The sequence below is a fragment of the Gobio gobio genome (assembly GCF_949357685.1).
Source record: "Gobio gobio genome assembly, chromosome: 15".
NCBI lineage: Eukaryota > Metazoa > Chordata > Actinopteri > Cypriniformes > Gobionidae > Gobio > Gobio gobio.
Genome location: NC_137108.1, coordinates 18967670 through 18982503, shown reverse-complemented (window position 1 = coordinate 18982503; position 14834 = coordinate 18967670). Strand labels below are relative to the sequence as shown.

General features: G+C 38.0%; 2 protein-coding genes across 2 annotated transcripts in view; both read right to left on the bottom strand.

Moving 5' to 3' along the window:
• Nucleotides 1-490: 490 nt before the first annotated feature.
• On the bottom strand, nt 491-8715 carry emg1 (EMG1 N1-specific pseudouridine methyltransferase). Its single transcript, XM_079836078.1, has 5 exons — nt 8542-8715; nt 8301-8402; nt 7431-7572; nt 1024-1232; nt 491-914 (listed from the first exon to the last, which is right to left on the bottom strand). Exons 1-5 carry the CDS (start codon nt 8689-8691, stop codon nt 801-803), a joined length of 717 nt encoding a protein of 238 aa, XP_079692204.1. The 5' UTR covers nt 8692-8715; the 3' UTR covers nt 491-800.
• A 254-nt stretch (nt 8716-8969) lies between these two features.
• The window catches only part of kel (Kell metallo-endopeptidase (Kell blood group)), a 29377-nt gene continuing 23512 nt past the window's right edge, over nt 8970-14834 (bottom strand). Inside the window, exons 12-18 of the mRNA XM_079837480.1 lie at nt 14739-14816; nt 14536-14639; nt 12695-12784; nt 12035-12102; nt 11788-11948; nt 9927-10016; nt 8970-9847 (exon numbers count right to left, since the gene is read on the bottom strand). Coding sequence (XP_079693606.1) covers nt 9683-9847; nt 9927-10016; nt 11788-11948; nt 12035-12102; nt 12695-12784; nt 14536-14639; nt 14739-14816 — 756 coding nt within the window. The 3' untranslated portion in view covers nt 8970-9682. The remainder of the gene's footprint in view (nt 9848-9926; nt 10017-11787; nt 11949-12034; nt 12103-12694; nt 12785-14535; nt 14640-14738; nt 14817-14834) is intronic.

Sequence of the window (14834 nt, the reverse complement as noted above, 5' to 3'; positions counted from 1 at the left end):
TCTGTCTATCCATCAATTTATCACCTGCCTGTATATCCATCAAATTATCATCCATCTATCAACTGTCTGTCTATCCATCAATTTATCATCCATCCGTCTATCTATCTGTCTGTATAAATAGGTACAAAAGCAACTTGCCAAAACCTACAGATGGCCAACATACAACATCTGAGGCAGGAACTCAAATGCACTGATAACTGAAATGAAAAAACTGAGGGAGCCTGAGACCTGTTAGGAAAGGTGCCGACAGTGGAAAGAAAGAATGAACAAACCCAGTAGGAAGAACCAACATCAAGCCTAGACAGAAAAAACTGTTTAAGTAACATCGATGGCAAAGTTGAGGATAAAGGAAGCTAAAGGGACCAGAGAGACTTAACACAGGAGGAGAGACTGTTTTTGAAGCTGTCTAGATTCTTACTGAAAATGGAGAACATAAGGATAAAGCTGGAGTACAACGTGGTTTTAAAAGAGAATTTGAAACAACTCTCAATAGTGTTGAATAAAACTAGTTCTTATTGTTTATTGCAAGTAGGAAAAAGGAAAAGTGTTGTTTTACATATCAGGAATACATTTAAATGCAAATCTGGGTTTATTATTAAATGTGTAAACCTATACAAAAAGACATTTAGGTTTAATACCCCACATTTTAAAGAGAATAACTGTTCGCTTCAGTGTGTGTTAAAATTGCTTTATGACGTCACATAACAATTTTTGCTCAAAGGAATGAAAAGCACAAAACGTAGTCCAAAGGTCTGTTCATTTCAGGCAGAAACATGACAGTTCATATCAGTTTGGTTGTGTCATAACACTCCCCAGACCTCCTCAAACGCTGAACACATCTTGGCACAGGTCAGAGCTGCAGATAAAGGGTAGTTACTGATGGACACCGTCTGCTCTGTGTAGTCGGCATTCACCTACGCCAGGATGGAGAAACTGAGTTTAGTTTGCCGATTTACTTGAAAAGTGATGACAATTCCTGTTTATGAAATCATTTTCTATGCATAGAGTATATTTTAGACTCACAGTTCCATGTGCAAATGCTCCAATGACAATAGCGGCAGGTCCATCTTTAGGGACGATCGTTCTGGGACATACAGCATCTCCTGATTTGAACGAAGTGGAAAATCGGGGGCACCCAGGTGGCAGGTGGTCCGACACTGGATTTTTAATGAGCCTCAACAAACGCTGAGGGCCGTCTGCTGCTCTCACACTCATCTTGTGAAGGAGCTGGACTGTAGGACAAATAGTAGGAAGCTAAATTGACTCTGAATACAACATACAGCATTACAGATTTTTTTTGCATTACAAGTTAACAATATTTTAAGGTGTAGTTACAAGTCACATGCACTTACTATAGTAAGAATAGTAAATAAGGCACGCTCCTGGATAAAAAATGGCTAAACACAGAGCTTTTAATTGCCTTAACCACACATTTTTGGTGCATTACCAAAATGTAAGCACATTTACTACTTAAAAAGACATTGCTGTACCAGCAAACCATCAAAAGACAGAAGGACGTTTTTGGCAGAATATGGGAAGTTGTGTGTGGAGTGATTAATCTCAATGAAACACGAGTTGCATAGTGATGAAACATCCAATGCTCCTGTCCGAATTTCAAAGACAAGCAAGAAGTGGCTTGGGAACAAGTCCATCAGGTTCATGTTTTGGCCTGTTCAGAGTCCAGATTTGAACCCTATAGTGAATATTTGGTCTCACATTAAACTCAAAAGAACTCGGAGACATTTTTCAACTCATGAACAACACTGACTCTTCTTCCTGTAAAAAGCTGTCCGCAAGTTGGGGAAGGCTATTCTGTGCTACGCTACTTTATCTTCAGTATTTCCTGACCAATGATATGCAATTAAAATAGTTAAGACCATTAAAAGACCTCTAAATATTTAGCCATTTTTGGCGTGGCCCATTTTTTTTTGTGCCATGTATTGTATAACAACCACCATCAGTGATTGGGACATGTCCCTCCCAATAATTGAAACTCACTTCGCAACTACAATTTGACCTAGAATTTCTTAGAAATTAAGAAAATACACTTACTATTTATAATTGATAGACGTTATATCTGTCAAATTCTATCTTTCCCAGCCGTTTCTATATGAGATAATATTAAACCATTTGTCCGTGATGCATTTTTGCTACTCGCAATCCAGAAGAGAGAAAGCTCGCGCTCTCTCTCTCTCTCTTGGAGCTACAGCGAACGCAAAACAACAGTCAGCTTTATGATGATGGCCAAGAGAACTACACTAAAGTTTAGTCTGCTTAAACTTTAGGGATGTGCTGTGATATTAATCTAATTTTATTTTCGATTTTGGCTTCCAATAATTATAAAAAGATGATATGAGGTAAAACTAGACTATAGCCGTGTTCCGTTGTGCGCAACTTCCTCCCCTTCACAGCTGCGCTGTCATTTCTCCCTAAACCTAAACTTAACGTCAGAATCAGTGATTGTTGTAAACTGCAGTCTCTACTAGGGATGCCACAATTCTCAATATAATATTGAACCGTTCGGTACGGCCTTCACGGTTCAATACGCGCCTGTTTTTTCGGTTTTGCATTTAATTAAGTATTTTTCAACAAATTCTACCATTTGCCTAGATCCCAATATACTGAACAACGCAACATACATTCACATCACACGTTAGTGGTAGAGTTATACTCACGGAACACTATAGTTATTCACTATCACGAAAGCTCATTATTTGCATGCGTGTTAAAGCCTTGCCGGTTTCATTCGCGTGCGTGGTTTTAAAGGTCCCATGGCATGAAATTTTCATTTTATGAGGTATTTCAACATTAATATGAGTTCCCCTAGCCTGAATATTGTCCCCAAGTGGATAGAAATGTTGATCGGTGTAAACCCGAGTTCTGGCTGTCTCTCTCTGCCTTTGAGAAAATGACAGGCCAGACGAGCCAATCCTGAAGTCTCCTGGTTTGACGTCCAAGCAGGAGCGGTTTCTTCCCTTTCCCCCGCCCAGAGAATCTGGCACACCCATGCAAACACTCGAGATCATTAACGTTACTTGTGAACGAGTGAACACTGGCAGTTTCTCAGTGTTTGGATGTACAAATGAAAACAGAAGTCTTTCTTCAGTTCCTTCTGATCTGTGATCATTGATTTCTTATGTGTAGCTTATTATTTATTATTTGTGGACACGCAGCGGCTTCTCTCTCTCCCGACAGAACGGTGTTTTCGTGTTTTCTATCTTGTGAGTCAGTGTTTTTGTACGTCCTTGTCGCGTCTATCTGTTCTAAAATGTGCATACAGTCTTTTCTGTTTAACATCAGCAGTCACATCTTTAGAGATAAACTTCACGCACGCCGAAGCTCGGCCTCCAACATCCCCGACCCCCAGTACTGCATCTGGCCCACAGCGGAGGAGCCAAACGCGGCGTGAGATTAAGCAGAAGGAGGGTAAGCGTGAGGGTATCCGGCTAGGCTAGCCAGCTTTCCCCACAATAAACTGGATTACATTCGATTACAGCTGTTGTGTCTTTGTTTGCGCTGTGTAACGTTACTCAATGCGCGTCAATGACGCTATTCATGTGATTGGAACATATCTAGAAATAATGCTATACTCAACACTTACTAACTCGTTCATCTCGCTGTAATGGTACATTGCATGTGTTACAAAGTTGGTAGAATAATTATGAAGACGGACTCTGCGTGACTGGGACTCGTGTTTATTCAGAACTCTCAGATACAAACACAATAAACTCGCGCTGACTGACAGCGCTTTCATAACTCAGTAGTTACTATAAATAACTTTGTTAGCAATCGCTCCGTCTCCGTGATGTCCGGTTCGCGAACGAATCATTCTTTTGAATCGGTTCTTTTTAGTGAACCGAACCAGTTCACCAAATCGGACTGAAACGTTCTAAACGGTTCGCGTCTCGAGCGCTGATCCATAATTTACTAAAGTTACTAACTTTCTGACATGAGTGACAGCCCCTCCGACTAGAAATAAACGAATAACCTGAAGTATATGCTAGTAACTACAACAGTTCACCCTGAACTGAGACATGCTGAGAGAACTGATGAGAAGTGAACACAGGTCCATCCGTCTCTCTGGCAGACTCGTGCCTCGTTAAACCACGCCCCCTCCGCTCATTTAAAATGCAAAGATGTCAGCCAATCACAACAGTGGGCGTTTTTACTGAAGTCTCACAGCAGACACGCCTCTTGAAACAGGGCATTCAGCCACAGGGCAAACAGCAGTATAGAAAAAATGCCTTTTATTTCTAAATTATGACATTTTATGATGTAAAAATCATACTAATAATATAAGTACACCTCAGAAAACACTATAAAATAATAGAAAAATGCCATGCCATGGGACCTTTAACATGCGCTTTTCGGAGCGCGCGCACTAAACGCCTGTCAAACGTGATTACGGGACTAAATAATCGTTTTACTGCGCTAATACTGTCAAATACACACAAGGTTAACATAAACACAGTCTATGTCTAAAGTGAAAGTAAAATCACGTGTCTTTAGATGCAGTATATTAGACAACAGTGCAGTAGTGAACACGCGATCCTTAAAGCGACAGTTCACCTCTAAATTATGTCATTATTTACTCACTCTAACATTGTTTCAAACCTGTATTCATTTCTCGATGACAGAATTTTAATTTTTGAATGAACTATCCCTTTAATGTTAACAAAAGACAATGAGAAAATCACTCAATGCTCTAGACTGAAAACTAATACAGTAGCTAAGAATCAATGTATATTTTATAGTGAAGTCTATGTAGTGTTTTATTTTTACATTCATTCTTTCAATTTCATACTTTAATGCTGCTGTACAGCTCTGAGCTGCCAGTGTAAATCATATATATATATATTTTATATTATACAATACACTAGGAATACAGGGTTTTTTTTTAAGTAAAGTTAAGTTTAAGGTAGGTTTTTCAATTATTTTAATTAAAATAAAGAAAGAGTATTGCAATAAAAATAGTATTTTTTGTCCTTAACCTCTTGCTGTTACTGTCACCTAAGAATAGAATAACAAAAAATGTATGTGACAAGCCATCAGAACCGAACAGAACCGAAAACCGTGGTTAAAAACCGAGGTATGTATTGAACCGTGGACTAACTGTATTGTTGCATCCCTAGTCTCTACTGTTGCTAAACTGCGGGATGTGTTTGATAATAAAGAGATATTAAATGCACAATAATCCGCGCAAGAGACACTGTTTCCAACTTCAAGGCGGCTTATGTGTGTGTGCTGCAAAATGGACCGGCTTGCACTTTATATTTTAGGCTTCGTGTGCGCGTCTAAACCATCTAATAAACAACAAATAGCCTGTGTCAAAATGACCGGATTGGAGAGTAGTTACTTTAACAGTTTATATCTTAAATGGCCGTAAATATTTTGGAGAAACAGGAGAATATGATATTATTAGTTCAAAAAAATACAGTATAATAAAACGAACCGATAAGAATACCGTTAAAGTACCGGATCGATAAGCAGTATCGGTAAGAGTAGTAATACTGTTAAAAACTTAATGATACCCATCCCTATTAGTTATACAGTGGAAATTAGTAGATTTGGTTAGCATGTTGATTTACGGTGTGCGCCCCTAAATTTTCTGGTTGTGCCCTAAAATTTTCAGTTGGGAGTCACTGTGCTCTAGGGCTGCAACGACGCGTCGACGTCGTCGACTACGAAAATACGTCGACGTGCGTGAAATGCGTCGACGGCACATTATTTACGTTCTAGAATGGAACAGAAGATCTAGAATAATGGCGGCTTCTGCTCCCGGGCATAGTGAAAATGATCATTTATCATATAAAGCCAGACCGCGACATTCAAAAGTGTGGGAGTACTTTAAACAGAAGCCGAATAAAACTGTGCTTTGTTCGCTCTGTAATGCCGCTTTCACATTGCGCGCGGTGGCAGAGCAGAAGCTGTGCGCGTGGAGAGCGGGAGCTTTCACACTGCCAGTCAGTGTTGCCAAGTCCCGTTTTTTTCCGCGGAATTGGGCTACATCTACACTGTTGCCGCGGGCTGTGTCTCATGTCCGCGGGTTGAAGCGATCCCAAATATGTGATATTTAGCCCCGGGAATGAGAATTTTAGCCGGCAGCCCTGCAAAACAACACACATATTTAACCCCCCGAACGCGATGTTTACCAGAGAACCTCCCCGAAACGCGATTGGGCTTGTTTTGGACTAGTTTTGAGTAACGAATGGGTGGGTTTTGTTGTGAAAACCTGGCAACCCTGCTGCCAGTGTTCTCTCGCGCAGCTGAACCGTGGCGCGTGTATTGCAACAGACGGTCACATTTTCCGGTGTTCTTTTCCGACCCCAGTACGTCTCGTGCTTTTATTTATTATGGGCTGCATATATCTCCTGTTAATGCGACCTGGTTCCCCTCTGTCCCAAACACATATGCATAATAACATGCTGTATATAGGTAGTTTGCATGATTAAAGTAACATTAAAGTTAAGATATGCCTCTAGCTTTAATCATTTAAATGTGTCTTTGAAGTTTGGGCTAAAACTTCTGGCAGCTTTAGTCGTTGTTTATGCACATGTATCTTCAAAATAGACAACTAACGTTAGTTATACTATATTAAAACTATGCTGAAAGCTCCTGTATGTGAACCTTTTGCAGATAAATACAAGTGCATTTTCGTTTACTATTGACACAAATCAATAAGTAAATCATACTCAACTACTATAGTAAACAACTTTTCCTAATTAGGCCTACTCTGTATACATTTTATGATGAATACTATCATTATATATTATGTTTAAAAAGCTTCTTGTGTTCATATATTTCATTATAAAATGGCATACTATGTACACTACCCTTCCTGAAATACAATTAATAGTCATCATTCATTGATATCATGTTAAAATAATATACAAATTCACTACCCTCTTTGAAATACAATAACCAGTAAAAAAGAATCATAAGATTAATCCGGAAAAATAATCGTTAGATTAGTCGACAGAAAAAATAATCGTTAGTTGCAGCTCTACTGTGCTCCTAGTGAAAAAAGTTTGTCTGGAGCCCTGACCTAGATTTTTTTAATTCCCTAAAATACCTTTAAATCCCCCAAAATTGCAACTAAACCCTAACCCTTTAGTAAATACATGTAGTTAATTCATATTATTCCGTGCGGTTACACTTTATTTTACAGTGTCCTTGTTACATGTTACATGTACTTACCATAGTAGTAAAAACAAATTATAACCCTCAACCAAACCCTAATCCTATAGTAAGTACATTTAGTTACTTAATATTACTCAGTACGCAAATGTATAATTACAGTGTAACAATGACACCTTAAAATAAAGTATAACTTTCTGTAGTTACATTGTAACATCACCTTAAAATAGTGTAACCCATTACAATACTGACATTAGAGTCAATATGCAAATGGAGCCTCTATGTGAATTTACCCATGAGTCCACAAAATCGTGCAAAGGTGCGAGGAATTCTTGTCTGTGGGTTGATCTCGATCAAAACATTCTTCTCTGTGTGAATGTACACTTGCAGCAGTCCAGCTCTATTCAAAGGACTGTCCAGTAACATCAGCAGGCACTGTGGGAAAGTAGACATGAGGCCAGATGTGGGAGAAATAAAAATCTCATTGTCAAAATCATCAGAATATCCTCACAAGATTACTTGTTTTCTTCATTTAACCTTCATAATGCATTCAAAACCTTTTGGACTCAGCGGAATGTAAGCGTATAAAACAGTCAACTTTTTTGTTTTTTTACTAAAACCTGATAAATAACTTCTCATTAATGAGTACATGTGAAATTTGTTTAAATTGTTTTGTGTTTTGACTGTTAGCATGATTTTACAAAACCATATTATTAAATTTACCCCTTTTTTTTTAAACATTTTTCATCCATATAAAAAGGAATACATATGAAATTTACAAGAACATATCATCTAAGAATTAGCAATATTGAGAATTTGATGTTTATCGACACAATTAAGTCCCAAAAGTGTGTGAGAGAGATGGAAAATGGGATAAATACATTTTGAGACAAAATCGAACTCGTGAAAGTTAAAAAAGGTCTGCATAACTGACATCAGTTGTAAAGCCTCAGTTGATGCCAAATCAACTGGACCACAACACAAAAGATGTATTTTTTATTAAAATAGTTAGATATCTTAAATTACTGTTTTAAAACCATGCACCTCTACAAAATCTGTAAAAACGAACCCCGGTGCATTACGAGGGTTAATATGGGCATGGTAAAGATGTTGAGAGCCAAGTAGATTAACGCGCATTTCAAACACTTAGATGAGAGCTTTACCTGATGTGTGATATCAGGGCGAATCTTCCCAGGGTCTCTTCCATTCTTCATAATCATACTCTTATGCTGATCACAGTTTAGCAACTCAAATGTCTTTCCAACCTGCACAGAAACACTTTAACGTGTAACGTAAATGCTGAAACATACGGTTATGAAATGTTATTAATAATGCTCTAGTGGCAATCCAGTGAACTCAACCCTGTTAAAGTTTCTATCTTTACCGAGCCTCGTGGTTTTTTACCTTTACGGTTTCAAGTGTCGCTCCTTCTAGCACAATAACAAGACGCTTTTCCGTCATCTGATCGTGCAGACTTTTTTGCAGTTTTGCCTGTTTAGGTTCATATTCATCCAAATGCTCCAGACCACGCTTGTCTCCAGCGCGTGCAGCCATGTTGACACTGAGCTACGACACATCAAATGTACGTCACAACAACACGTTTGTTCAGAGCGGCGCACGCTGATGACGCTCTCTCTGCATGCTGTCCCTGTAGTAAAATACTAAAGCTGGCCACCTATTAAATTACATTAAGCTATTTTGAAAACAATAATACACCCCTTTAAACACCAAAAATTATAAAAAGGTCGATTTGTTTGCTAGTGTTATAATCAAAACAAACCCTGAACGTTCATGATGGCTACACACCAGAAAAGAACACATGATGCAAATCCCACTTCTACGTTTCTTTCAAATATAAGAGTGACATTTATGATACATTCAGACCTCAAACTGTGTTTACACTAGAGAGAATAGAGTACAATTAGTCATCTTTAATGAGCAGAGGCATATAGTAGGAAAATATTTGTCAAGTACTTTATCAGTGAATTTCTTTGGAAAACTTTTACTTCACTACATTCCAAAGCATAACGTCATACTTTTTACTGGACTATTTTTCATAAATATATATATATATATTTTAGGTGAAATGCTCTCCTTCCTTGCGAAAACTTAACCAGTTTAACTGTGGTATTTATTGTAAGACCACAGTTACCACATATTAAACCAGTGTAACTTTGTAAACAAACTAGGAAATACTGCTATAGGTGTTATATAAATGCATGAGATTTCCTCCGTCCCATAATATATTATTTAGCACGGATCTACATTTCCCCCAAAATTCTGTAAAAAGCATAGTATATATTTTCAATGCGTTGTGAAAGATCATATCCGCCAAGCAGCTTTTAACTGTTCATCATACTGTAGATCATTTATCAAATGTGATAATATTGATTTCTAAACCAATTACTTATCCAGTGAATATAAAAAGGCGAATGATCTCTGGAATGACTTTCTCCTATTTTTACTAAACATTGAGCAGCTTCAATGGTTTAATATTCCCAAACCAGCTCCAAACAGTCTCAGCGGAGATGTGTTCCTCCCAGATTCAGTGCAGTGTTCGACTCTGACACGTCTCGTGAGGAGAACTCTGAGATGTATTCAGGCAGGTCAGCGTTTCGGGGCAGAAGCCTGAGTTTGAACACAGGACCGTCACCAGGAAGGAAGGTTCAAAGGGCATGAACTCACGGTAGGAGTCAGCGTCACACGTTACCTGTAACATTTGATTTGAATATTCAATTAGCACACAATCTTGAGTGCCTATGTAATTCTCTTTGAGATGTTCACTGTACCTTAGTAAAGGATGAGAGGAACAGGTGAATGTAAGAGAAGCCTGATAGAGATGAGTCCGTTGGATGCCTTGTGAAACTCATCTTATAAGCCTGTACGGAACAAATATGGAATATATAAATGTTTTGAAAGGAAGACAGATGTTGGGTTAATTTCTAAAATAACAGTACAAATGTTGTAGACTAGAGCAGAGGTTTTCAAACAGGAACAGTGGAAAATATATAAATATAAATAAAACATAAATAAAAATTAGATTAAAATAAATGAATAAATAATAAATCTAACACTACAGTACCTTAATGTGTAGAAAATTATCATAGTACTTTAAACCCAGCTAACAAAATTAGGGCGTTTTCACACCTGAAAGTCCGCACCAAGGTCCGAACCGAAGTTCATGTTTTGATACATTTTATATATTCGGTTAGATTTGGTTTGATTTCACATTGCAATTATGCGAGCGCACTAAAGAACTTTACATGACACACTTACGTTCACTCGTCATCATCTATGTGGGCTGCATCTGGACATTGATTGGTTTGTAAACGGACGTGCGTCTGACGTCAGTGTCTTTGACAAGAATGAATGAACGGACGGAAGCATATCATTGCCACTAGTGAACAGTGCACATTGCTTGACTCTTTTCTTTTCGTTACATTTAAAAGTGGACATTTCAAGCTTTATATACACATATTTCTCTTTTTGTGAGACAAGTAGCCTGTTGAGTTTCGGTTCATTTGAGACGCGCTCCAGTTCATGGGCAAAGCATGTGATTGCTCCCGCGATTATTGTCTGCTTTAGACTATTTTCTTCTTATTTATTAAATCCAGGCAATTATCTGATTAAACGTTGATTAAAATTAAGATACAATTTATACAAAACAAAATTAACATTAAAGAAAGGCTTTCTAAACAAAATCATAAAACATTTCTTTCAAAATCATTTCTGACCTTCTGTCTTCTGACAATTTGAGCATCTTTTCACTTTTCATAATCAATCTAGCCTAGATTGAATTTAAAAATAACATTATAATATTTAAACATAGACAGGAACTTCCTGTAAATGGTCCGAAAGTCCGAACCATACAGAAAATGCTTTCACACTAGAAACGAACCGAAACTTTGTTCAGTTTGATCCGGACCAAGACTACCTCTTTTCGTCGGACCAAATTTCGTCTGTTTGGTCCGGACCGTGGTACGGGGGAGGTTTCACACCTGTAATTTTGATTCGGACCAAACTGAAAAGTCAGAAAATCCGGACCAAACAAGGTAGGTGTGAAAACGCCCTTATATTCAAAGAACATTTTTCTAACATTCTAATTAAATTATGAAAATGTAATCTGAAGTCCAGTATTTTTATAGTCTTAAAACCTTTATTAAAGAACATTAAAGAAACATTTCATTTTAGAATTTTGCAGACATTATAAACGTTACTTTTGAATATTCTCTAAACATTCTGAAACAAGTAGTAACATTTTAAAAAAAACAGATTAATGTCCAACTAAGACATTTCACAAAAAAACTTCCATGAATAAGATTTTTGTGCTTACATTCTGAGAACATTATTAAAGAACACATTCATTTAAGCAGAAGTTCTATTACCGTTACTGGACTTTTATTCATACATTTGAGAGAACCTTGCCAGAATGTTAGCCAAAGTTGCTAAATAGAACGTTCCCTGAAATAGAAACTAAAACATTCGGAATAATATTTTTTGCTATTCATTTTTGCACAGAATAAATGGGTCTTTGAACAAGAAACTATATGAGATGCCTGTTAAATGTTAGTATGGGGTGATCATATTTGGGGGTCTGTGGCATCTAAAAGATTGAAAACTCCAGATTACAGTGAGTTACCGGTAACTTACATCCAGTGCCACCTGTAGAGCAGAGTACTGCACCCAAACCTCCTGCTGTTTAGAAGGGGGGAGGGAAAATGTGCCAGCCTGTCCCGGACCTTTGGTCACACTCAGATAATGAGACCACACGCACATACCCTCTGATTCTGGATTGTTGGCCTGTGTGTGGACTAGCGATCAATGAGAAACATAGAAGGGGATTAAAAACACTCAAAAACACACATGCATATACATATTGAAATACATACTGACTTACTATCAGGAAGCAGAAGGTGGAGAAGATCTTTAGCCATCAGAGATCCCAGTGTCCCATAATTCAGTGCCCTAGAGAATATTATAATTTATACCATGGTCTGTCTAAATACTCGATTCTGATTGGCTGGAAGTTGCGCAATAAAATTGTTTATTGCACAGGTAGTTCCAAGTCAGTTTAATCATCGGTCTATGTTAATGTGCTGCTTTCAGTAAAGCGGACACACACATGTCACACACGGAAACAGGAGCACAGAAACTTGTCGTCAACGTCGCTGTTTTTGAGAAACACTGCTCAGACGCAGGTACTTCACAAACACACATCTCTCTCGCTCTCAATAGGTTAATTAATTAATAGGTTAACAAATAAATGTTATAATTCAATGTTCAAAAAGTTATTTGCCTCCACGTCCTGCATTAAAATAGTTTAGAGCACAGCTAGCTGAGGATTATTCCTTTATCTACCTTTCATACATTCATATTCATGCATCAAACATCTTCAGCTCAGACTAACTAGAAGAGTGGATTCAAAGAAAGAGGAATAATCACAGTACCATTACACAATAACATTTTACTAACAGCGGTGCAAATTATATTAGGATATACCTGCGTTAACATTATTACCATTGAATGAATATTCTGTGTTTATGTTGTAATAAGATACCTGGGATATGAGGAATGGAAGAAAGGCGAAACAAACATTCCAACAGGGATGATGATGTCATTACCAGAGATGGAAGGAGTGATAGACAAACTAGAGAGAGGAAAGACAGAAATGTAAAATAGATGACGACTTAAAATCGGTCCCAGCCATAAATTTTTTAAATTTTCGATAATCCGTTTCACTTGTATGTATGTCTTTTGAAGGTAAACACTATTTGAAATGAACCTCATTGGTACTTTCTGAAGCTCAAACAGCACGCGTAATACAAGAATGAACGTCATTGATTCTTTTGGAAGCTCAAACGTGCTGCCTAACACGAGAAAGAACCTCATCGGTTCTTGCGGAAGCTCAAACGTGCTGCCTAACACGAGAAAGAACCTCATCGGTTCTTGAGGAAGCTCAAACTTGATGCGTAATACAAGAATGAACCTCATCGGTTCTTGCGGAAGCTCAAACGTGCTGCGTAACACAAAAATGAACCTCATTGGTTCTTGCGGAAGCTCAAACGTGCTGCGTAATACGAGAATGAACCTCATTGGTTCTTGCGGAAGCTCAAACGTGCTGCGTAACACGAGAATGAACCTCATTGGTTCTTGAGGAAGCTCAAATGTGCTGCGTAACACGAGAATGAACCTCATTGGTTCTTGCGGAAGCTCAAACGTGCTGCGTAATACGAGAATGAACCTCATTGATTCTTGAGGAAGCTCAAACTTGATGCGTAATACAAGAATGAACCTCATCGGTTCTTGCGGAAGCTCAAACGTGATGCGTAACACAAGAATGAACCTCATCGGTTCTTGCGGAAGCTCAAACGTGCTGCGTAACACAAAAATGAACCTCATTGGTTCTTGCGGAAGCTCAAACGTGCTGCGTAATACGAGAATGAACCTCATTGGTTCTTGCGGAAGCTCAAACGTGCTGCGTAACACGAGAATGAACCTCATTGGTTCTTGAGGAAGCTCAAATGTGCTGCGTAACACGAGAATGAACCTCATTGGTTCTTGCGGAAGCTCAAACGTGCTGCGTAATACGAGAATGAACCTCATTGATTCTTGAGGAAGCTCAAACTTGATGCGTAATACAAGAATGAACCTCATTGGTTCTTGCGGAAGCTCAAACGTGCTGCGTAACACGAGAATGAACCTCATTGGTTCTTGAGGAAGCTCAAATGTGCTGCGTAACATGAGAATGAACCTCATTGGTTCTTGAGGAAGCTCAAATGTGCTGTGTAACACGAGAATGAACCTCATTGGTTCTTGAGGAAGCTCAAACTTGATGCGTAATACAAGAATGAACCACATTGGTTCTTGCGCAAGCTCAAACGTGCTGCGTAACACAAGAATGAACCTCATTGGTTCTTGTGGAAGCTCAAACGTGATGCGTAACACAAGAATGAACCTCATCTGTTCTTGCAGAAGCTCAAACGTGCTGCATAACACAAGAATGAACCTCATTGGTTCTTGCGGAAGCTCAAACTTGATGCGAAACACGAGAATTAACCTCATTGGTTCTTGAGGAAGCTCAAATGTGATGCGTAACATGAAAATGTATTCATGTAGTAATTAATGACAGAATTTAAATGTTTGGATGAACTATCCCTTTAAGGAATAAAAGTAAAAACCTTTGTATAAATATATAAATAATAAAATATTATAAATACATATTTTTATAAAAACAATTCAATAAATATGAAATGATTATATTTATATTACTGTAATAAACTATACATATAGTACTATGTATATAAACTGTATATACAAATCCAAAGAATATTTGTCTCATATTTGACATTGTGACAAAACATAACCTTAAATTTGATTGCTAATATGCAAGTAACTCACCCTTCAGTCGGTGTGCCGTGTGAGAGCAGTCTGCTCCTGCTCTTCTGCTCCAGCAGCAGCATCTGCAGGTAGTTGGAGAAAAAATCCTCCTCTTTCAAAACCACCTAGTGCAAAGAGGAAGAGAAACACAGCGAATGAAGAATATTTCATTCACTCATCCGACTACACAGATTGTTCATTTATTTATCTTCAAATGAAGCTACCTCTGCATAGAGATGGTTGAGTTCTGTATGACTGAGGTTATATGTTTTAGTGGAGAGTCTTGGATTAAGAGTTTTTATCTGAAAAAAAAAAGACAC